This window comes from Cryptosporidium bovis (genome assembly GCF_009768925.1).
Source record: "Cryptosporidium bovis isolate 45015 chromosome Unknown contig_15, whole genome shotgun sequence".
In the NCBI taxonomy this organism is placed as follows: domain Eukaryota; phylum Apicomplexa; class Conoidasida; order Eucoccidiorida; family Cryptosporidiidae; genus Cryptosporidium; species Cryptosporidium bovis.
The window spans coordinates 120,780-144,995 of record NW_027125046.1 but is presented as its reverse complement, the minus strand read 5'-3'; the positions used below and the strand labels follow the sequence as shown (position 1 = coordinate 144,995).

The 24,216-nt window shown below is 31.9% G+C and overlaps 11 protein-coding genes across 11 annotated transcripts; 8 read left to right on the top strand and 3 right to left on the bottom strand.

Moving 5' to 3' along the window:
- Positions 1-571: 571 nt before the first annotated feature.
- On the top strand, positions 572-3,712 carry FG379_000736 (uncharacterized protein; the record flags this gene model as incomplete). The annotated part of the gene is made up of 1 exon (XM_067326146.1): positions 572-3,712. The coding sequence occupies one exon, from the start codon at positions 572-574 to the stop codon at positions 3,710-3,712; it is 3,141 nt and encodes a 1,046-aa protein (XP_067182399.1).
- Positions 3,713-3,743: 31 nt separating this feature from the next.
- Positions 3,744-6,344, top strand: FG379_000735 (uncharacterized protein; the record flags this gene model as incomplete). Its single annotated transcript, XM_067326145.1, has 1 exon — positions 3,744-6,344. One exon carries the CDS (start codon positions 3,744-3,746, stop codon positions 6,342-6,344), a length of 2,601 nt encoding a protein of 866 aa, XP_067182398.1.
- A 345-nt stretch (positions 6,345-6,689) lies between these two features.
- FG379_000733 (PH domain-containing) lies at positions 6,690-7,052 on the top strand (the record flags this gene model as incomplete). The annotated part of the gene is made up of 1 exon (XM_067326143.1): positions 6,690-7,052. The coding sequence occupies one exon, from the start codon at positions 6,690-6,692 to the stop codon at positions 7,050-7,052; it is 363 nt and encodes a 120-aa protein (XP_067182396.1).
- A 423-nt stretch (positions 7,053-7,475) lies between these two features.
- FG379_000732 (uncharacterized protein) lies at positions 7,476-8,816 on the top strand (the record flags this gene model as incomplete). The annotated part of the gene is made up of 1 exon (XM_067326142.1): positions 7,476-8,816. One exon carries the CDS (start codon positions 7,476-7,478, stop codon positions 8,814-8,816), a length of 1,341 nt encoding a protein of 446 aa, XP_067182395.1.
- A 70-nt stretch (positions 8,817-8,886) lies between these two features.
- Positions 8,887-9,714, bottom strand: FG379_000731 (uncharacterized protein; the record flags this gene model as incomplete). The annotated part of the gene is made up of 1 exon (XM_067326141.1): positions 8,887-9,714. The coding sequence occupies one exon, from the start codon at positions 9,712-9,714 to the stop codon at positions 8,887-8,889; it is 828 nt and encodes a 275-aa protein (XP_067182394.1).
- Positions 9,715-10,428: 714 nt separating this feature from the next.
- Positions 10,429-17,562, top strand: FG379_000730 (uncharacterized protein; the record flags this gene model as incomplete). The annotated part of the gene is made up of 1 exon (XM_067326140.1): positions 10,429-17,562. The coding sequence occupies one exon, from the start codon at positions 10,429-10,431 to the stop codon at positions 17,560-17,562; it is 7,134 nt and encodes a 2,377-aa protein (XP_067182393.1).
- Positions 17,563-17,935: 373 nt separating this feature from the next.
- FG379_000729 (uncharacterized protein) lies at positions 17,936-18,910 on the top strand (the record flags this gene model as incomplete). Its single annotated transcript, XM_067326139.1, has 1 exon — positions 17,936-18,910. One exon carries the CDS (start codon positions 17,936-17,938, stop codon positions 18,908-18,910), a length of 975 nt encoding a protein of 324 aa, XP_067182392.1.
- A 190-nt stretch (positions 18,911-19,100) lies between these two features.
- On the top strand, positions 19,101-19,727 carry FG379_000728 (pleckstrin homology (PH) domain containing; the record flags this gene model as incomplete). The annotated part of the gene is made up of 1 exon (XM_067326138.1): positions 19,101-19,727. The coding sequence occupies one exon, from the start codon at positions 19,101-19,103 to the stop codon at positions 19,725-19,727; it is 627 nt and encodes a 208-aa protein (XP_067182391.1).
- A 239-nt stretch (positions 19,728-19,966) lies between these two features.
- On the bottom strand, positions 19,967-21,310 carry FG379_000727 (uncharacterized protein; the record flags this gene model as incomplete). The annotated part of the gene is made up of 1 exon (XM_067326137.1): positions 19,967-21,310. One exon carries the CDS (start codon positions 21,308-21,310, stop codon positions 19,967-19,969), a length of 1,344 nt encoding a protein of 447 aa, XP_067182390.1.
- Positions 21,311-21,667: 357 nt separating this feature from the next.
- On the top strand, positions 21,668-22,918 carry FG379_000726 (uncharacterized protein; the record flags this gene model as incomplete). Its single annotated transcript, XM_067326136.1, has 3 exons — positions 21,668-21,747; positions 21,901-22,530; positions 22,579-22,918. 3 exons carry the CDS (start codon positions 21,668-21,670, stop codon positions 22,916-22,918), a joined length of 1,050 nt encoding a protein of 349 aa, XP_067182389.1.
- A 17-nt stretch (positions 22,919-22,935) lies between these two features.
- On the bottom strand, positions 22,936-23,916 carry FG379_000725 (uncharacterized protein; the record flags this gene model as incomplete). The annotated part of the gene is made up of 1 exon (XM_067326135.1): positions 22,936-23,916. The coding sequence occupies one exon, from the start codon at positions 23,914-23,916 to the stop codon at positions 22,936-22,938; it is 981 nt and encodes a 326-aa protein (XP_067182388.1).
- Between the last annotated feature and the right edge of the window lie 300 nt (positions 23,917-24,216).

The following is a 24,216-nucleotide window of genomic DNA, read 5'->3' as shown; positions in this document are numbered from 1 at the left end:
TTTTTATTATATTGCTTCGTTATTTCGTGGAGAATTCCGGTGTAAATTAAGTTGATTTATTTATTCTTTATATTTATCAGTGAGTAAGTAGTTGACTTACCTATATTTACACTGACCAGACACCACGGAATACTAATTTTATGAACATTCTTTTATTTGTTCGATAGTATTTCTACGTGTGTATTACACTTGGAATTACTATTTAATTGCAAGGTCCTTAAGGCTACCTTTTTAGAGGGTGATTTGGTATTTTTCTACCATTTTATCTTCGAACTTCAGTTAACTGCGGGAATTGTAAAAGGTATTTGAGTCAAAACCTTGCTACATCTTGCTATATTTTCTCAATCCCTTTGACTTCTAATTTTAACTCCTTTTCCTGAATTTTTTACTTTAATTAAGGACTATTTCCACTTAATAGCTCAAGTTGTCGGCATTTCCCGGTTTTTTTTCAAAACAATTTACTTGGGTATTCCCTTATGGGAAATTAGACCTTTAGAGGCTGTGGCATCTTGCTACGGAAATCTCACTGTAACTTGATTTTTATGCAAATCATATAATAAAGTGGTTTGTTATGGAGGTGGGTCCAAGAGATTGGCTTAGTTTAGTTAAGAATGCAGGTGAGGGGGTCAGTGAATTACAAATAGAGATTTCGAGCAGGTTTAGGTACAAAGATTATGATTTTGAGAAAATAGGGTTACAAATTTATAAATGTGAGGTTGATAATGTTGTGGCGAATTTTAACTTAAAAACTGAATATTGGGAATGGAATGACTATGCCTCATTTATAAGTGATGATAAGGTTTGGAGGCAGATAGAATACATTCAATTTCCAATAGAAGAAGGTAATTATGTTATACAAATTATTGGTGAAAAATGTGATAACGAGTACTCCTTAATTAAGCTTCACATTGAAAATTTGGATTATCATATTCATGATATTACTGAATATGAAATAAATAATTTAGCTTGGGATGGTTGCCTATTAAAGTATAATAAGTACACACTAAGAAGGATGCTACTTGACGGAGTATGTGATATAGATGCAATAGGAACGCCAGGACAAATCCATTGCTTTGGTAAAAAGTCAATAGGCTTGCTTCCTGGCGAAAGTGATAGGGAAGACAATTTCAGCTGGTGTTCTGGAGCTTATTTATCAGGCCATAGTTTTCTTTTATGTTTCTCTCACGAAAGTTTCATATTTAGTAATCAAGGACAGAAATTAATAGGGGTGACATTAAAAAATTTGCAAAAATTTATGTATTCGAAAAGAAAAGATCTTGAAATAGGATTTCTTGGTTTTAATGATTATGATTCAGATAAATTCGTTGATAATGTTAGTATTTCTTCGGGAATGTGCTATCATAAATATTCAAGTGAGATGAAAATATATTTTGAAAATATAGTGGAATTAGTATTTAATCAAAATATTGACATTATTGTAATTAATGGAAATAACGAAGAATACAAGTCGGAAGACGAGTTAATCCTTTCTACGGAGATACTAAAAGAGTGTGTTTATTCAGATAAAATAGTTATCATTGGTAAATGCCCCTGGGGATGGGAATATATTACGGGAATAGATGGTGTTAAAGACAAATCACTTTGCAACAGTTTGATGAAGGAATTTGGTTTAATACTTACAAATGAGTACTTTGTGAATAAATGGGATTATATTTACCTGCATAACGAAAACACCATTTTCTCAAATAGTTATCATTATTGGAATAAACTTTTGCACGAAATTAACAAATTTGGACCGAATAATATTAGTATTAACAAAAATGAGATGCTATTGCTTGTTAAAGATGTTGAATTATTCTTTTCTAATCAAAAATTGTCCTTTGAAATGGAAAGAATAATATTATTTATAATTGAGTTGTTGAACAATGAAACTTACTTAGAAATAATGCCACCCTTTAATACTAATAAGGGAGTAACTCTTCTGATACTTGCAATTGCAAAATACAGAATTAAAGAATTCAAATCTAATGAGTTAATGATAAAAGGCAAGTCCTTTTATTCATTTGATTCTTTTGATAATTGGATAAGTGATCATTTATTTTGGAATAACGATAGTTTTATGGGATTTAATTTCAGCTCTAGTGCTAAACATGATTTAGATAACTGTTTGTTATTAGAAAGATTAAGATGTCCTATATATGAAATTTATAATGAATGGCAAAATACTGGTATTTATTTAAAGTACAAGGATAGAGTTGAACTATGTTTCGCTCCGCTTATCGATATTTGTGGAGTAGAGTTTAAGGCGAAAATATTGATAGGATGTCATACTGATGAATTGTGCTATAGAAAGTTCAAAATCCTAAATAGGATTCCAATTATTTGCAAAGAGTATAATTGGGATGTTAAAAAGTCAACGTGTATTAATATTGATTCACCTTGTGATGGGATAGTATATTTTATGTTTATCCCTGATTCGAGTTTATCCAAAGTTAATGATACCTCAAATAATTACAATATTAGTTTTCCTAATCTAAAAATTGGGTTTCTCACTATATCTTCAATAAATAACGACAGAAAATTGGTTTTATCACCAATATACTCAACTTATTATGAAGAAGAAGAAATATTTGATGATAGAGTTATTATAAACGATGAAATCAAATGGAATATGGTAACTAATACTCTGAAAAAGTTGAAAAAAGATTACTTTCCATTCTGGATTGAGCTTCAAGGTAAAAAAATCATATTAACACTTCCAACTTGTAGTGTTGTACATAAAAACGAATTTTTTATTCGTAAATTATTGAATTTTTGGGATAGAGTTGTATCTACTCAAGATGAACTTTTCTGTAATAGAAAATGGCTTAAAGAAAGAATAGTATGCGACATACAAATATCGGCTGGATATATGCATAGTGGTAAGTTTAATCAATTTGTTTTTTATTTTTCTAACAAATTTTTTTCAGGATATCCTATTATGACACATTTAGATATTATTGAAAAAGACTTTAAGGCAGGTTTGCTTGATTTAAGCAAATTGGAAGAAGAAGGAAACTGGGGATTATATCACGAGATAGGACACAACAGACAATCTCTAGATTGGACATTTAATGGTACAGAAGAAGTAACTGTCAATTTTTTCACACTCTATACATACTTTACTCTACATCACAATGTAAACCCATTTGAAATTGATTACATTAAAGACAATATCAATCAGACAATTGAATACTTAAATGAAATAAAACAGTACAAAGCTTTCCCGGAAAAGGTTATGAACTGTTTTGATTCAAAGTGGAGACAAAATCATAGAATTGCATTTATGAACTATCTAATATTAATAATAGTATTCAAATGGGATACTTTTAAAAAAGTATTTCAAATATACGAGAAAATATCGAGTTTAAAATTTGAAAAAGTGAAGAATCAATCTTATCAATACAAAATGATGGTATGGATACTTATTTTCTCATCTACTGTAGGTTTAGATTTAAAAGATTTTTTTAATCAGTGGGGATGGTGCTTTTGCATGGAGCGGGCAAATTCAAGTATTAACATTATAAAGTTGTGTGTAGAGATGCAAAATATTCTGTATAAATTGAATAATGGACTCTGTGTGAAAAGAGAGGTTTTAGAGGAAGATATCATTTCGGGTTATGATGATATTTGTAAAGTTAATGGTTGGGAGCATTGGAAATTTGATTCATTAAAGTTCATATCTACATTAAAATGCAGAAAGGGATGGTAGTAAAATTATATAACAATTAAAAATGAAAAAAATGGAATCTGGAGAACAAATAAATAGAATTAAAACAAAAGCAATATCATCTATTGGATCAAAATCAGGTGAGCTATCTAAAAATAGTTGTTTACCTGAACCTATTGAGAATGACAAGACTATAAACATCAAAGGTCAATATGACGGGCTTACCGATATGGAAGATGAAAAACCTAAAAAAGATACTAGTATTGATAAATATAGAGGAGTAAAAAAGAATACAGTGAATTTCAAAGACGATATTTATAATGTGCTTAATAAATCACCAATTAATGGCTCTCATAGTGAACAAAATAGTGATTTATCTTCAAGCGGTGAGAATACTTCAGAAGATAGTGAAGATGATTCAAACACCGAAATTAGCGATGATTCTGGATTTACTGTAAATGAAATGGATAAATTTGATATTAGAGACTTAAAACCTATGGAGACCTTAACTTGGCTAAGAGATCATGGAATGGGTAAAATGGCTAATTTAATTTCAAGAGAAAGAGAAGATTCAATTCAACAGAAAGTTCACGAAGATTCAATTTTGGGGTTTTACAATGCAGACATTAAAGACCAAGATCATGAATACTTGAAAAAATTGTTCATAACGTCTCTGGGCGAAACTTACAAAGTGAACTTCGAAAATGAAACGTTCATAAAGAACAGAGCAGAAAGAAAAGATTTAAATAATGAATATACAGAAGTTAAAACGTTTGAAAACTTGGATAATGTAAATGTTGTTCAAAGTAAGACAAATGACAAAGAAACAATTTCAAGGTTTATTAAGCCAAAATTAATAAATAGAATAGAGGTTACAGAAGAGAGTATTTCTGGGGAAAACGCACTTGCATTTCAAAAGTACATTAGGGATCTTCAGGAGGAGGTTAAAATGAAAGATGAAAAGCTGAGATTGAGAGAAATGGAGAGAGACAATGCGAGGCTCACAAGAGATCAACTAACGAGAGCTGTAAAATCATCTTTAGAAATAGGTAATGGTGTTGGCAATTTAGATTATATATTTAAGAATATAATAGAGAGAAATTTGGCATACTCATTTAGAATTTTACAACTTAAAGCAAGGATTAACCTAAAAAATAAGTTAGGAAGTGAAATATTTGCTGGGGCATCACTTTTAAAACACATTATTCTCAAAAGATTGAAATACGCGTTTAAATGTTTGAACCTGAATGCCATTTCAAAAAATGACAGTTTGTTTTGGAAAAAAAATATTGTAGATACTGAAGAAGTTGCAAGTAATATTATTTCTAAGTTCAAAAACATTCTGCCTTGCTATAAGCTTGTTAGTATTGTACAACATAATCATATTTGTGCTCTTAAAAAATTTCTTTATATTTGGACTAAGTGCTCTGGCCTAAAAGGTAATACTGATGATTCTTTAGACATAGGTTACAATCCATTCCAAAAAAGAGGTGTGATTACTTTACGCGAGTTAAAGATTGCCGTAGAATCAGATTTAAAGAACCTTTCAAACAAGGATAAAAGAAAATTTGTCAAGGCGAACAAAGGATTCTTTATGGACACCAGTATTGATGAGTTAAGAAGGTCAAACTTAATTAATCCAAGAAACTTGTCTGATAGGGAGATATTAAGAAATATTAATGACAGACTAAGTCTTGCCACCGGTGAAAAACAAAACTTTCTATCGATGTTAATTAGTAATAATCAAGAACAAAAAAATATTGATATTGCTAGAAATAATGCACTTGATCATCTTTCTGAAATAATCTATTCAATTTCTGATAAGGAGGGCCACAAATCTTCATTTAAAAATACCTTGAACAAAATAAACGATTTGAGCATTAGTTATAAGGAAAAGTTGGCTTCCTCACTTGAAAATCTCATTCTTAATAAAAATAAATTTGAAGTTATTGATGAGGTGAGGGAACATGTCGAAAATAGGTTCAAAAAACCAGTAAAAGTTCCCGATTTTATAGAAAAAGAACATTTGAAACTCCTCGAAGATTTCTACTCAAACCCGTTCTACCACGTATTTGTTAATGAATACAATAAACGAACATTCCTTGGTTACAACAGTAGCAGTTCGGAAGAGGATGAACTTGAAAATTATGATGTTGAGGTTGATGAAGGTGGAGATGAAAGTGAGTGCGACATCTTCTACTTTAACTCAAATAATGATGCCACACAATTGACTATTCAACAACAAATTGAATCTAACGTAGACATTGACCCAGAGTCCCCCGTCCCGCTAGAAGTTGTAAAAACAGAAGACTTATATATCAAAGACGAAGATCAGTTCGAGACAGTATATTACTACTATCAAGATTACCTCGAAAACTGTCAAGATTATTCTCATGATCAAATAGAAGACCAATATGTTGAACAAACAGTTAAACAAAATGAATTACAAGAAGAGGCAGAACAATTCGAATATATTACAAATGAAATTGAAGGTAACGAGGGCCTGCAGAGTGAATATCTAATGCAAGTCTACGACATGCACGAGAATCAAATTGAGAATTGCCAGGCCGAGACAGAAACAAAGAATGAATATCCTGATTACACAAATGACTCAAAAGAAGACCTTCAGGTTGAAATGGTGACCGAATTCGTCGATGATTCGACGGTTCAATAAACAAAATATTACAAAATATGAAACTCTAAGTTCATCTTAATTTAAATATGTTACCGCCATTTTTGAGTATACAAAAATGTTATGCAAGGCGCCAATACTTGACTTTCGTTGAATTAGACCGAATAAGGGATTCTAATGCTGAAAATTTCGTATTGAGATCGTTGTTATAGTAATCAATATCTTCCATGATTTGTTTATAAATATAATTTCTCCAGTATTTGCTGAAATTCATCATTTTGTCAATTTACCTATATTTAAATAATTATTGATAAATTTTACATCTGAGCAACTTGAGTTTCGCAAACATTTCTCGTATAAAATCGAAAAAAAGAAATTATATTATTTATGTTTTTAGGAAACTCACAATTAATAATTAGACCAGAGGAGATTGTGAAACAGGGGTGGTTATATAAGCAGAGTCGTTTTCTTAAAGATTGGCGTAGAAGATGGTTTGTCTTGACAAGGAACTATCTAGCTAGCTTTAAAGATAGTGGTAATTTGGCTTCTCCAACAGAATCCTTGAAACTGTCAGAGTGTTTAACGGTGAGATCCGCTGACGAAGACACAAACAGAGAAAATGCGTTTAGGGTTGACACCCCCAACAGAGTTTTCTTCTTAATAGCGGAAAATCCAATTGAAAAGGAAGAATGGATTGGACAGATAGGAAGACAAATGATTAGACCGACAGTTTATCAACATGATTTCTAATTGAGAATATGAAACAGTAAATAATAGCCATTGATATGGATTAGAGACATTTGGTCTATTAAATATAACAAGTAGTTAAATACCCTTTTACTATTTAAGTATTATCTCTTCGCCTATGTTAAATTTGTTATCCTCCTCGATTACTTTCCATATGAATTATTTTGATTAATGATTCCCAGATGGCGGTATGCACTCCGCAATCTAGTTCTGCTTGCACAGGCAGTACCTGGGCGCCTACACACTAGCTCTATTTCGTACACAGCATGTTCGGGAGAGGGGGGGGGAGAAATATCCAATCTGGAAAAAAACATATCTTGATTTCATGTCTCCTTAAATTGAGTTGAATTGTTCTGTTTACAATTTAAACCTATTTTAGTCGCAAATAGTTAAAAAAGGTTGAATTTTTATTCTTTCGATATTAGTATGTCATCTATTTTAGCAGTTAAGGCCCGTGAAGTCTTGGATTCAAGAGGTAATCCAACAGTGGAAGCTGAAATTACAACTGAAAAAGGCATATTCAGGGCATGTTGTCCATCTGGTGCTTCAACTGGAATTTATGAAGCGAAAGAACTCAGAGATGGGGATCCGAAAAGATATTTGGGTAAGGGTGTTCAAAAAGCTGTAGATAATGTAAACAATATTATTGCACCTGCATTCATTGGAAAAGATCCAACAAAGCAGAGAGAACTCGATGTTTTGATGACTGAACAATTGGATGGGAGCAAAAATGACTATGGTTTTACAAAGTCTGTCCTTGGAGCAAATGCTACTACTGCTGTTTCCTTTGCATTGGCAAGAGCCGGTGCAGCAGCAAAAGGTGTTCCACTTTACAAATATATTGCAGAACTCGCTGGAAACTCAACTGATAGGTTTGTCATGCCAGTTCCATCATTCAATGTTTTGAATGGTGGTAAGCATGCCGGAAACGCACTGGCTCCGCAGGAATTTATGATCTTTCCGGTAGGAGCACCAAATTTCAAGGAGGCATTGAGATATGGTGCTGAAGTATATCATACATTGAAGTCAGTAATCAAGAAGAAGTATGGATTAAGTGCCACTAATATTGGTGACGAGGGTGGTTTTGCCCCAGATATTTCAACTCCGAAAGAGGCACTCGATCTTATCACCGAGGCCATTGACCTTTGTGGTTATACAGGGAAGGTAAAAATTTCCTTGGACCCTGCTGCTTCAGAAATGTTCGTTGAGGACAAGAAATGCTATAATCTTAGCTTTAAATCAAAAGATTCGAGTAACTACCTCTCAAGTGAACAGCTAACAAACATGTGGGTAGATATTTGTTCAAAATACAACATCGCCAGTATCGAAGATCCATTTGATCAAGACGACTACGATGCATATGCATCACTAACGAAGCAAGTTGGAGCAAGTGTTCAAATAATGGGAGACGACTTATTTGTCACAAACATGAGTCGACTTGCAATCGGGAAAGAAAAAGGTGCGTGTAATGCATTATTGCTCAAGGTTAATCAAATCGGTACTGTTACCGAGGCAATTGCAGCTTTTGAACTCGCAAGATCATTTGGATGGGGAATTCAGGTTTCGCATAGATCGGGTGAAACGGAGGACACGTTTATTGCAGATTTAACTGTAGGGCTCGGAACTGGTCAGTTAAAAACCGGTGCTCCATGCAGAAGCGAACGTGTCGCTAAATACAACCAACTTATGAGAATTGAAGAAGAGCTCGGTGACAAGTGTGTATTTGCGGGTGAGAACTTTAGGAGACCTACTCCAAGAATCAACTAGATTTAAAATATTGGGTTTCATTAAGTTTATCGATTATTCCATGGTTTCTTCGTTGCGTAACTTGGTTTTATCAAACTAATATTAACAAATAGATGACTACGACTATATCTAGTCCTATGTGAATGTAGATAGAGTATATTATGCTGTGTCTTTCGTACACATAAATTAGGAACCTTCCGATAAAAACCAATGAAATTGTTCCTAATAGTGCCAATGTATTTGTGGTTATGCTTGAAACCACAAAATAGTGATATAGTGAATACAGAAGTGAACTAATTATTCTTTTGTATTCTTTGTTTTCTATATTTTGATAGACTATTCCATTTTCTATTTCACTTAGGTCCATAAAATCGCCTGGGTTGCAACAGTGCTTTTGCTCACCTTGTTCGTATGACATTCTTTCGTGCCCATTGCTTCCACAGGTTAATTCGTTTGCGATGAAAAATCTCCAAAATAGTTCCTCCATCACTGGATTTACTGTACAAAAATAAACAAACGATGTAATTGTATATAAATTCGCTTTTCTTTTATCAAACTCGATTATCCCCTGGTAAATCAAACCATTTTTTGCTGTTGTTACGATTTCCTTAAGGAACTGAAAATTCAAAAACAATTTTAGGAAGCTCGCAGCTAAAAGACCCAAAACACTAATTAAGAGTGTTATACATAGTAATTTTAATAAACTAATATTAGTTCTTATTTCACTAAAAAAGTCTGATATTCTCGATTTAAAATAAGAACCATACAAAATTGTGGGAATTATTATCATGCATATTGTATGCATCGAATACATTGCAACCCAGCCTTTCGAAAATATATGCATCCAAATTATTGCATTAATCGATGGTAAAAACCCAACCAAAAGTACTTTTATAATTCCAATTCTTCTAAAATACATTTATAGTATATTTATCATTTATTATTCTCTCTTTTTCTCAAGTTCAGGAATCAATTTACATTTCTCACGTTTTGTTTCTATACTTCTGCGAAGAAAAGATTCATATGAAACAATAAGCAGATTAAATTCTAAAACTAATCGCCAAAAAGTATCTATTGAGTTTTAAATTTGTGCTGATAATTAATTGCTTTACTTATTAGAGTTGGAATTGTTACTTTTTTTTATCAAGACTTTGGTGCTATTATTTTATCTAATGACTTGCTTGTAGGAAAATAATGTCTATTCATTACATTTTCCGTAATTAATACAAGTTTTTTACAATTAAAATTTTGAATTTCGCCTTAAAATTCTTTTAGATGAACCATATTAATACTTAAATTTTGAAAACATTTATTTAGAACTGCAATTAATCTCTTGGCGGGAACATGCGATGGTCAAAGGTGCATGTGTGTTTAATGCTTAAATAGTTTAAATCTAAATGCAAATTTCAACTAAAAATTAGATATGAAGTTATTTACACAAAATAAGATTTGTGTTTTAATGATATTATTTTCTCATCTGAGTGATTTTAAGTATTTCTTTTAATAATAAAAAGGCATGTTGATTTAATACGAATCAAAGAACTAAGAAATTAAAATAATATAAATTTAACAACTACGAATGAAGATCATATAGTGTTTTAATAACATTTTATTGCTTTAATTCACTTTTGAGATGATTCAGGATGCTTCTGAGAATTCAAAAAGCGAAAGAAAATTACCTCCATTAAAATTGGAGATGTTGAAGGAATTATTTAATGATGAAGAATCAAAATCTAGAATGAATAACTTATTTGGTACTGACGAATTTAACCACTTTTCAAGCGGTTCTTCAAGTAACCTTACATCTAATTTGTCAGTGCCACAGGAACCGGAGTTAATCAACTCAAAATCAATTTCAAATAAATATGATGATGTTGCTACAAACCAAATAAAAAACAGAATGCTCAAAAATCAATGCTTCAGTATGATCCCTGTTATGTGGGATAATGGCGACGAAAGCAATTATGGTATTGAACATTCACATAGTCAAATTGATATTGATGAATATCTTAAAGATCTAGTGAAGTATGACTTTGTAATACCAAATACAAACAAGAAGGTAAATTTAATAGATGAAGGAAAGAACAACCCGAATATATCATTAATTAGAAATGTAAACAAATCCTCAAAAAATATGATGAAAAAACTTAAGTCAGCCCTTAATTCATTGAGTGAATTTCACGAAAATGAAACTAAAAAATCGAAAGGCAAAGATAAACTAGAGGCAATAGATAATAAAACATATTCCAAAAAAAACACTAACTTAGTGACTTTAGAAGGTAACAATGAGGGTAATATGTTATTAAACTACAAATCAGAACTTGAGGAAATTAAGAAAGATAAAATTGAAGAAAAGAAAATTTTTAATAAAAAACCCAGTATAAATATGGAAATACTATACGGGAAAAGAACTAGCCTAAAATCAGAACAGAAAGCTGGGGATGAATTAACTGATATTAATTCAAAAACGGAAAGTTTATGTTTAGAACAAAAAGCATCAGTAGGTTCACTAAAGAAAATGAAAGATAAAGATACGAATAATATAGAGGACATATTAATTAAAAAGTTAAGTAAATCACTAGAAATGGAATTAGGTGATAGAAAACAGGGGAACGAAGATGAAAAAAACAATATACACTTATCAAATGTATCCCTTCTGAAATCATCGATTATACGAGCTGAAAGTGAATCCAATTTAGGTTTTAGAGGGAAACAGAACACAATGGATGAAAAAGAGAGCGAAATGAATGAATATGAGAAAACGAAAAGCAAGCGGAGTTTAAAATTAATGCCTATAGGTAGTGCAAATAAGGAACTTGAGCTTACAAAAAAAGAGATAAAGGTCGAATTCCAACAAGAGGAATCAGATAACAAACACAAATATGTTAAAAAGACCGTTGGAAGTATAGAATATAACATAAATGAAAAAGATAGAAATACTACTGAAAATGAAACAATAAATGATAGAATTAAATTAGAGTCGAAGAGTTTAGATGAAACAAATGATAGAGATGCTGAGAATAATACGGTAAATGAATACGAAAATGAGATAAATGTCATAGAACACCAAAGTAGTCCAAATGACAATATAAGTGATAACAATAACTTAAGTGTGAAAATTACAGAGAGTAAAATTAACTGTGATAATGAGCTGAAAAATAAATTAGAATCAAGTAATTCTAATAAAACAAACAATGTAAATACTGTAAATTTGGTTAAAAAAAACACAAAAAATGAAGACACTGAAGGGAGAAGACAAAAAAATAATATAGCAGATAGTAAAAATGTGAATGAGGAAAATCACAATGAATCGAAAATTGCTGATGAAGTTGACATTCATGAACATGTTGAAAAAGGTAGATTTGATCCAGAAAGCAGAGTGAAAAATGTAAATTGTCTGACCTTGGAGGGAAATAGCATAAAAAATGACGATATTGATAAACAGAAACAGGTAAATAACATACAGGATGTTGAAAATGAGATGAAAGAAGAATTAAATGAAAAAAAAGTTAATAATGAAATTAAAGACGCTAAACGAAGTACGATAGGTAAATTGTATTTAAAAAACGGATTTATAAAAGGTGAAGATATAGAGGGAACGAAAGATGACGATGATAAGAATCTAGAAAATAAAAAATCCACCTTGGGAGAAACTGATAGAAATATTGAAACTGCTATGGTTCTTAAACAAATTGATGCCACTCCAGTTTCTGTTCATACAAATCTTGAAAAGGAAATAGCTGAGGAATGTAGTAATATTAAACTTGGAGAATTAGCATTTGAGGAAGAGTTGAAACAGAAAGTTGAACAGAGACTAAAGAAGAATTCAAAAACGAAGGGATCAACGAATTTTGACAATGGTAGCGAAACTCTTGAAGATGCAGGTGATTTATCTGAGAATAAAAAAGAATTCTTGAGCAAGAAAAAAATAGAAATTAACATGAAAATTAATGATAAAAATGAGAGTATTGATGAAGACGAAACTGAATTAGAACTAAGAGATAAGGAAAAGCAAAATACAATGTTTAAGAATATACTGGATTCTATTTCAAAAAAATCAATAAAAACGAAAAATATGAAAAATGGTAATGTCAGTAAATCAAAATTTGAGGAAGAGTTAAGAGAAAAAGTTAAAAATAGACTTGAAAATAGGTCGATAGAAATAAAATCTAATTCAGAAGCAGTTAAAGTGGATAGCATAAATCAGGAATTCATTAAGTCTCAAAAAGAGGAAGAAAGTGGTAAAATTAAAGCAGAAGAACTCGCGACAAAAGTTAGTTTTAACAATAATGAAACTGATATTGTCCCAATAATCAAATTGAATATGGAGTTGGAAAAGGGTGCCCTATCAAAATGCTCAAGGAAGGAAATGCCTTTAAATGATTTAAAATTAAACGAAAATGGAATTACTGAAATTATAAATGAAAAAAACAATATAATTAATAAAAGTAAATTAGGCAATGATAAAAAGCAGTCAATGAATAAAAATTCAAAGCCCGAACTAAGAATTAAAGGCGTTTTTTCTAAAGAAATTAATGGTATAATTAGTAAAAGAAGTGATGAAAAGAATAACTATTCAAAGGGGAATGGATTAGAGTTGCAAAGTTCAAAGAATCTAGACATCGGTAAAAAATCTATAGAAAAAGAGAAGCCTAAATTCAATTCATTTAAAAGCTCATACGGTCGTAATGATGAAAATATATTAACAGAAAAGGTGTCTGATTTAAATCAAAAGTTCGAAAAAGAGGATAAACCTGAATTGCCAGAAGATCATAACAAAGCGAGTGTTTTTAAAGCTAAACTGCAAGTAATAAATAAAAAAATTAATGAAAAATGTTTAAATCGAGATATGCTTAAGCAAAATGATAATAAATCTATTCAAATACAAAATTTAAATTCAAATAGTAAACTCGGATTGAATAGTGATGATGATCAAATAAACATGCGTAAAGGTGACAGTTTAAAAAACGATAATAAAGAGGTTTTGAAGATCAAGCGAAGTCAAACGATAAAAGGTAAAGATAAGATAAAGGAATCGAAAAGCAAGAAAGGCAGTGAAATGAAATACAATAAAGATGAAAGGTTCCAATTAAGTAATGTGAACAATTTTACAACGAATAAAGATAGTGATGTTGTTGAATTACATGTAAGCTCAGGACCGACGCTAAAGAAAATATTCACTTTAGAGGAATGTATTGATGGTCCCTTTATAGTTAAGGGAACTAGTAGTGAGGGTGAAGGTTATACAGAAAATAAAGATTCTAAGCCAAAAAAAAATGATATAAACTGTCAACGGAATGCTTTCAATAAAAATCTACTACTAAATCAAAAGAGAAGATTGTCACTGAAGGATCATCTAAAAGTTCCAGTAATTCAAATGAATCATAAAAACTCAAATTTGGCTACTCTTAATAATATTGAAAGTAATGAAAAAGAAGAGGGTCATGGTATATTTTCGCCATTGAGTTATTTGTATGATAAATTTCAACATTTTTTTACTGTTGACAAAAAAGAACCAGTAAAATGTTATAATAAAGTATGTGAAGAGAAAACAAATAGTGACACAGAGCTTTTGGTAATCAAACCATTTGTAGACGAATATAAAAACAATAATATTGATGCATTTCCATTTTATAATTCTAAAGATAGTTTATTTAATAAATATAGAAATATTGGTACAAAAGAGTGCTCTGAAATGCAAGAGAAAAACGTCTTAACAGAAGTTGATAAATTACTCTCCTCTGATTTCTCATCTATTGAAACAATGAGAAAAATGGAAAAAAGAATATCAAGTAGAAGCGGAAATATAATTAAAAAACCTTTAAATAGAAGTAAGATTCCGAGAAAAATATTAAGTAGGAATATGCACAATCCCGTGGATTTGAAAGTATTGATAGAAAGGCAAAGCACTGGGAGAGTAAACTCAACAAATAAAAATCTAAAAATTAGCTTGATGGAAAATAATTCTATAAATCAATTTACCACTAAAAATAAATTAGAAAGTAGAAGGGTACATAAAAATAGATATCTAAATAAAGAAAGCAGTCTTGTAATAAGCTCAACAGATAAGTATGAAGATATGTATATGAAAAACAGGTTAAGGCGCAACTTTAATAGAATAACTAACAATCTGTATTCAAAATCAATTGAGAAAGAAATGAAAACATCTGTATGTTCTTGTCATATTTGCAGCGCACACAATAATTCAAATAATAAAATCGATCCAATAACCTTACATATACTAAGAGAAGAAATGAAAATCAAGAGAGAAAAGTCTAAAGAGATAAATGACAAAAAAGAAAAAAATGAAAATATTAATAACAATGTTCCAAAGCATTACCACAAGCACTATCATTATGGAGGTGATAAATTAATTAAGTTTTCAAAAGGTTGTGGCCATAGATACCATTGTAAACATAAACATAAACATAAAAATAAGCATATGAATAAAAACAGAAAATGTGAACAAGAAAAAGATAATAACAATATTGTAGTTAGTGAAAGTTTAAAACAAAATAAGCTGGATAGTGCTGAAAATATTAAATGCAACAACGAAGTGGTTTCGTTAAAAGAACAAATAGAATTGGTTTTAAAAGAGCAGGGGTTAATAGGAAAGAAAGAAAACCAAAATATTGAAAAGGGTTCAGATCCTCAGAAACTTTTCTACGGAACGAATGATCTTTCTCAACTCGATTACATTTTTAATAACAAAGAAGAAAAGATACTCCAAGCCATAAGGGAAAACTATGAGAAGGAGTGCAATGTATTACAGGATATAAATAGAAGTATAAATTTACTAAGGATAAGTAATAATAATATAATTAATGGAAATATCAAAGAAGGGGTGATGAGAGAATCCACAGATACAATCAACGAGAAATATGAAAAAATGATTCAAGTAATACCAAAACAAACAATTTACTCTACCAATATTGAAAATGAGATAATAAAAAGAAACATTATTCATATGAGACTTGATTTTAATAAAATAAGGAAAAATTTAATCGAAAAAAGATCAAAATATTCAATTCAGAAAAGAAGCACAAAGAATTCACTTGGATTAAGTAAGAAAGCAAGTTTACAAAGTGCATTCCCAAAAAACGAGTCAAATTCCAAAGAAATGAATGTCGTAAAATCATCCGGAATCACGGGAAAAAAAACAGTAAAAAAATCGATCTTAAAGTCCTCAAAACAACAAACAATACCTAAAACGGAAGGGACGCCCACATCATGGTTTTCAGGATGGTTTGGATCAAATAATACGGAGGAAAAACCTAAAGAAATAATAGATGAAAATAGTGACCAATGTAATAATTCAATTAGTTGTGATTCTGACGCAAAGGCAACGAAAGCAACATCAAATGGTAATGATTTAATGACTCGCCAAGATTTAGATAATGATGAAATTCATAATAAACAGACACCGGAAGAAAACAATGAGGAAAAAGGTACGTTTTGGAGTTGGTTTGGAGATTTTGGAAAACCGGAGAAGGTTGAAACAAGTAACAAGACTCCTAAGGAAACACAAAAGAGTATTAGCAAAACAAATCAGCAGAAACTAAAGAGGAAGAATAGCAACAAACTGTCAAAACAACAATTTTCCCCACCTCCCCCGACTCCAACACCAGCACCAAAATCGAAACCGGAAGAGCAATCTTGGTTCTCAAGCTGGTTTGGCGGTGCTGCTGAAACACCTCCACCACCACCCCCGACACCAGCACCAACAACTCCAACTACAAGCCCAAAAAATAAACCCAAACACAAAAAAGGGGGAATTAAAAAACCCCCTCCACTAAAACCAGTTAATGACACACCAAATATTACACCAAATCATTCGGTTAAAGCCAATAATACTAAGAAAGCAGATCCCATTTCATTAAAACACGCACCTCCACCTCCTACCCCAACTGAAGTATCTTGGTTCTCCTCTTTGTTTGGAGGTGGAACAAATGCAGATAAAAATGAGGCTAGTAACATAAACAGTGAAACCAATGAAATTTTGGAGGTCGAGCAAGACATTAAAGATGTGGAAGGAAATAATGCCATCTCAACTGAAAACACGGTGAAAAAGACGGACCTTGAAAAGATACCATCAATTAAAGTCACACCCGCTGTAGATAACATTTCAGTTAACATGGATGCCCAAGAGAGCAAACAGGAGGAAGTTTCCTTTTTCAGTTCCTGGTTCGGGGGAACATCAGAAACAACACCCGCCCCACCTCCCACACCATTAAATAACACACCTGAAAAAGTTCAAGAACAACCTCAAGAGGGGGTCTCCTGGTTCTCAAGTTGGTTTACAACAACTCCTGTAGAGAATTCTCCACAAGGAACGCGGCAACCAAGCCCCAAAAACGAGGAATGTAAAACGAGCACAACTCTTCAACCTAACACAGATCCCAACAAACAAACAGAACAAAGTCAAACAAATCAAGATTTTCCTTCTCAAGTAACAAATTGCAACCAAACCCAGTGTGAAAATACCTTGATAACACCAGAGGAAAGCGCTACAGTCCCAGAAAATTCCCCAGATCAAAATAAAGAATCAGCAGAATCCTCTTGGTTCAGTGGATGGTTCGGTGGGGGTACAGAAACTACCCCTGCTCCTCCTCCAACCCCAACAGCTGAATCAACTCAACAGCCTGCAATAAACGCTTCATCTCTGTTTGGTTGGTTCGATGGGGGTTCTTCAAATACACCACCACCAACACCCAATGCGGGAACACTACCTGAAGGATCTAGCTGGTTCTCCGGGTTTGGATGGTGATAAGTTATTTATACAACCATTAATCAAGTTTATTGAAATTAATTAGCGAACTATAATAAGTTACGATATTAGTAATGATATAACATGCAATTTTAGTTTTTATTCTAGCCTGATTGTCTAGTCTAATTAATTTCCAGTTTAGAGTCTCTGAGATTAATTTTTGCCGCATCGAGGCGCGCGCGGGTAAATTTTGATACGGAATCTAAAATGGTTTGGACTTGGCAAAAAGTGTGTTCAAAGGATAAACTAAAGCTAAATAATTAAAAAAAAGTTTGGATGTTTATTAAAAGAAAAATAGAGTAAACCATCTTTATAATATAATAAACTGTTTGTGATGATATTTAATTATCTCGATTAACTTTAGTTATTTCATATGAATTTTTCAAGAAGATCATCAGGAGGGGTTTCTTCATCTTACGATGGGTCGCTCGGTAATCTTACTCCGTTCTTGACACATTCTGACCCACTTGATTCAAAATACTTGAGTAGATCAATGCTTGAGATAACCAGAGATTTGTGTTATAGTGGAACACCTAAAAGGAATTCAAAAATGGAGGTTTTGGGTAAGGAGTTCAATTATGTACAAAGAGGAGATAAATCATCTAGTAACAATAGTACTGAGAAAATTAGTTATGCTAAAAGGGATTGTTTCTCCGGAAATATTTGCAACCCTAAAATTGAAGATGCCTCTACCAATTCAACGAGCATGAGCAGAAGGAGATTTAGTATTTCATATGTAAATAATAATACTTCATCGAATGAGTCAGAAAAACAAGTGAAAAGCCAAAAGGACGGATTTAATATAACTGAAAGAGAAAAAAACTACCCTGACCATTCATTAAATAAACGTTTTTCACAATTAAAGGATGATTCTTGTGCAAGGAACTTTGCGAATGGTTCAAAAAGCCAAATAAGCAATAAAAAGATGAATGTTTATCAAGCAAATCAAATGTTATGTTCTTTGTTAGAAAGAGATCCGTGCAGGATGAATAACAGTGGATTATACAGCTATAACAGCCGTGACCACTCCTATAAAATCAACACTTTCCAAGATGGATGCCGAAATTGGTATTCTAATGATAATAAAGAATTGACTGACCCGTTTTCAGATGCAAATAATAGTTATATTCCACAATATACCACAAATGCAAGAAGAGCTATGTACGAATTAATCGGAACATCTGAGTCAACAATGCCAGATCCAGATTTATCTGATAATGATTTATCCCTTCGTTTTGTGAGAGGTACTCTTGTTGTTTGCGACCTTCGAAACAAGTTACAACTCAATCTTGTTCCACCAATATTTGGTAAGTTTAAGCACATCTATTTGCCCACAACTTATTTTTAAATTTTTTATTATAGGATATCTATACAAGAAATCTGATAGCCATTTCAGCGTTCCGCCAATAAGATGGCAAAGGAGATATGTTGTTGTACATGAATGCCACTTATATTGGTTTGACTCAGAGTCATCCTATCGATTATTTGGAATAAATGCTTCAAGAGGCAGTGTAAGTCTCATTTTATTTAGAGCTCAAATGGATCTTTCACATAATAAAAAAAGATTTTCTATCGAGTTTGAAGATGTTCAGAAATCACTTGTTTTCCAAGTTTGTGATAACTCCATGGATAGAGGTCTTTGGACAGGAGCAATCCAAGCGCATCTCAAGAAAGCTCTTGAAGTTAGGCATCGCACTACTCACCATATAGACTGGAAAGCTCTTGAATTTGAAGTTTGTAGAATCAGGAATGAGTCGGGTCTCAAAGGTAAGCTTTGGAGATGTTCTACAGAGGCGCATAACAGAATGTATGAAGTACATCCACCAAGACATGATATCGCTAGTTTCACATCTTTAAACAGCGTTGTGTGGGGTGAGAATCCATATAAAAGAAATAGCTCGATGTTATCAGCAGGGTCAATTGTTGAACCTGGAATAAGTAACTATGGGTCTAGAGGATGGGATAGAAGAGCAGGTTCTCTTTCTTCCTCTACTGTTGGAGCATTTTATCGAAATAATAGACTCCCCTCGATCTCTGGTCTTTCCGAATACAATGCAGTTAGAAAGGATTCCATGAACGTTGTTGGTGGGATTACAACATGTTCAGGTACAAGCGGTACCTATCCTGTCAATAGTAGAAGGCATAGTTCTGAAAGGTTGTTTTAACATATTACGTACTTGATAAGCAAGAAGTCTTGACAGATTATTTAATTTTTATTATTAAATTGGACATATTCAGAAAAGATTAAAAGTATTTTTAAACGCCTAGCTATTTAAAATTGCTGTTTAAATTTCCCTAAAAATTTTTATAATTGAATAAAGATTGTATTATATAATAGTATATATAACAAATAATTATTTTTGTTTTCAAATTATTCACTTGGAATTTCTGTTGTTAATGTAATTCAATCCAAAATTGACCTGAAGAAATCATTGAATTCACCCCTGCTGATAAATAGCTTCTTACCTTCATATTCTTCATTATTAACGTTTGTACTCATTTGTCTAAGTAGATACTTCAAGTCATTAATTGTAAATGAATCTTCCCACTCTATTTCTCTCACAACACCTTTTAAATCATCTATAGATATATATGAATCGTTATCCATATCAAATAAATCAAATAACTGATCTAAGTAGCTGTATTGACTGGAAGAAAACAAAGGTACGAATAAAAAGGTTAAAAATTCTTCAAAATTTGCTCCATCTTGATATAATTTGTTCAATGAATTCATAATATATGGAATACTAGAGTATTGTTGGGATGGAATATCCAAAAACCAATTTAGATTACTTAAATGTTCTTTTATTTCATTGCTATCCATTCCAATAGAACTATAAAAATTGAGAATTGAATTTAGCTCTTTCAAGTCACGAGAGCTTAAACCCCAAATATTCTCATTACTTTCTTCAATCATGATCAATTGGTCTAACAATCCTTTATCGTAACTCTTATCACATAACAACAGGCTAATTATACTCGAATTATTTTTTTTTTTACTGTGTGACTCTAACTTAATTTTTGGATCTGATTTTACGAAGTTTTCAAATTGATTCTTAATGTCCATCCTACAGTTCCTAATTAAATTTTGTATTTTATCGATATTTTGTTGATGCCCAGACTCCAAAAGTTTTTTTTTAAGCTCTATATCCCTCTTATTTTGATATTCATCTCTCTTCTCTTTTTCAAGAGCTCTAATCGTTTTAATACTCGCCAAATTTTCTTCTTTTAATTCTTTTATTTCTTCCTGATAAGCCTTTTGTTTCTCCTTAAGAAGTTTAATTTCAAGCATCAACGCCTTTAATTCATCATCTTTAACTTTCGTACTCTCCTTATTTACTTCTTCATATACTGGTTTTTCGACACTAATTGACTTTTTTTTGACTTTTTCTGTAGTTGCCTTGTGTTTTATTTCTTTCTTATCAACAACGGGTTTTTCTGATTTTGTCTTTTGTGTAACAACCACTTGTTTTGCCGCAGACTTGGTTGCCCTTTTCGCACGTGCTTCTTCCAGTGCAGCTTTCGAAATAGGCTCTGGTCTTGTAGCCAGATTAGACTCGGCTACCTCTTTCTTGTTCAATATAGCTATGTTATTAGTTGCTGCAACCTCTATACTTGGTTTTCTCTTCAGAGGTGCGTTTAGATTTTTTGGTTCATCTAAGATTGACTCTTTTTTAGCATTACCCCTAGAAGTTCCTATACCTTTTCTATTTAATTGTACAGGCTTAGATAAATTACCGTTCAACATATTTAAAATATCCTGAACTACTCATACTTAGCTTCAGTGATTGCGATTTCTTTTGGGTGCAATTTAGTATTTTTAAGTTTTAAGTGTGCAGACAGTTATTTTTAAAATCCATTAGATGGATAAAAGATGCCACTACATTAATGAAAAACAAACCAACATTTGCTACACATTATTTAATATTAATTATTTCCTCTATCACATATTGGAATTCCCATGTAAATTTTATAGGTCATTTTAACAAAGTAATATTGAACATATAAGTTACCGCCTGAATGCTATTAACCTTAAATCTACAAAGCTACATTAATAACCTTCGAATTCTATAGTAAAATTAATTCCTTCGAAGTAATATTAATTATGACGGACGATACAGCTGTGGCTAATCAAAATGATTCAGTTCCAGTGAAAAAGATTCCAATAGTTGTTGTTGTTATAGGGTAAGTCTTAAAAAGTTTCTATAAAGAAACGAACGTATTATGTCATCTGCAGATTGAATTATATTGCTTGCATCTTCCTAAGCATAATATAATTTTTTCCAATCAGTTTACAAAATTAACTAACTATGAATTTGTTATTTCTCCCCCTTATAGGATGGCTGGAAGTGGAAAGACCTCGTTTGTAAGTGCATTGTACCACCATTTATCTAAGAATCAAAAGAAAGTTTACACAATTAACCTGGATCCTGCGGTTTTATCATGCCCATATCCTGTTAACATCAATATTAAAAATACATTTAACTATAAAAAAATAATGAAGGAATATGGTTTAGGACCAAATGGAGCAATTATGACATCTCTAAGTCTTTTCTCAGTGAAATTTGATCAGGTATTAAATATATTGGAATCAAAAACTGATTTAGAATATGTGATCATTGATACTCCTGGACAAATTGAAGTGTTTAATTGGTCTGCAAGTGGTTCGATTATTTTAGAAGGTCTTTCTTTATCATTTCCAACAGTAGTAACGTATATTGTTGATACAGTTAGATCCCAAAAGCCTGTAACGTTCATGTCAAATATGCTTTACTCATGTAGTGTGATGTATAGATGTAAACTACCATTCATACTTATTTTTAATAAAATAGACGTTGTTGACCATCTTATTTGTACTAAATGGATGAAGGATTATGATTCGTTTTCTGATTCGGTATTAACTACAGACGATTCTTACATGGCAAGTTTAAGTAGGTCGTCTGCCCTTGCATTGTATGAATTCTATAAGTAAGTTAAACATTACTTTTCTCATGTTAGAAATACATAATTATTTAGAGACTTGAAGTTTGTAGGTGTATCATCCTCAATGGGGACAGGACTTCAAAGCTTTCTTATCAAATTGAATGAGGCACACGAAGAATTCGAAACACAATATAAGAAATGGATAAATGACAGAAGAGAAAGTATTCAAAAACAAAGGGAAAAGGAAACAGAACAAAGGTGGAGTGAAATAAATAAAATTTTCAAAGATAAACAAGTAGATTTAAATAGTGATTCAAAACCATGTATTCCGGAACATTTACTAGAGAACACAGAAGATGAGGGTGCAGACAAATTTGGAGATCAAATAGGAGAAGTACTACTGAATCCAAAAGGAAGGCTTGACTTTGTATAGAATAAACAATTTGCGTTCTAATTCCTACTAACTTCATGTAATTTAGAAATATTTACGATTGATTCAGTCTTATCATGCAATTGGGAGCACTGTGAAACCAAAGTATAAAAGTTTTCGTAGTTGTTATTGATAGTTTCAGCAATACATTTCAATAACTCTTCAGCAGTTGTATTTACCATTTCCTCTCTTAATGAGGACACCGTCCTATCTAAATTTCCAACAATTTCCTCGATATATTTGCATTTTTTCGCCATATTTTCACAAAAAAATTCGAAAATCGGAAGTGGAAACCTTAGTGGTTGTATTTGTCTCGATGAATTTTTTGGATCCATTTCTTTGACGCGATCATATATATGGATAAGGTCGTGACTGAGTTGTTGCACTGTTGATATCTCAGAAATAATTGATTCTATAGAATCACAAACTCTGCATTGTCTAGACTTGATGTTTTCAATTTCTTCATTTCTCCTCTCGACTCCTTTTTTATATGTGCTGCACAAACGCGTCATTTCTAGTAACTTGTTATTTGCTAAATATTCTACATGAGAGTCATTCTCACTCAGCTTCAATTCTATTTCTTCAAACTCAGACTTCCAACTTTGAATATAATTTGTTAGTTGCCCGACAGTTGGATTCAATGGCAAATACTGAGCTTGAGAACTATTCTGAACCAGTGTCTGTGAGCCTAATTGATTCGTTCCACCGAATAGAGAACCCCCAATTCCGAACGAATTAGAAGACCCTGTAGATAACGAATTACCTAAACCTGTTGTAGAAGAAATACTCGAAGTGTTACCTATCCCGGTTAATGAACTAGGTGCTTGAAATAGCGAAGTTCCAGAAGTTGATGGGCCAGTTTGAAATATACTTCCCTGTAATTGCGTGTTAGTGGGATTAAAAGATTGGGTTCCTGTTCCAACTCCTGTAGATCCAAATAATCCCCCAAACTGATTGGTATTACCGGAAGACAAGGAGGAACCCGTCTGGGAAAAAAACATATTTAAGAAATAATATTTTATGTACTTAAGGCACTAGATCTACACAAAACAGTAAGTAAAAATATGAATTTTAATTCTATTGCAAGCAAATGATAAATATATACAAGTATCAAACAAATGTATTTGCGAATTCACAACTCGGCGCACTGTTTTTGGCGGGTACCAAGTAGACAAATTATACATCATGATTATACGACTTTGACTTACTAAAACCAAGTCGTTTGGCCCAGTAATAAAGTCTACAAATTTTGTTTCAATTAAGAACTGAATTAGTAGATTCTGAGTGCAGAGGGAATCACA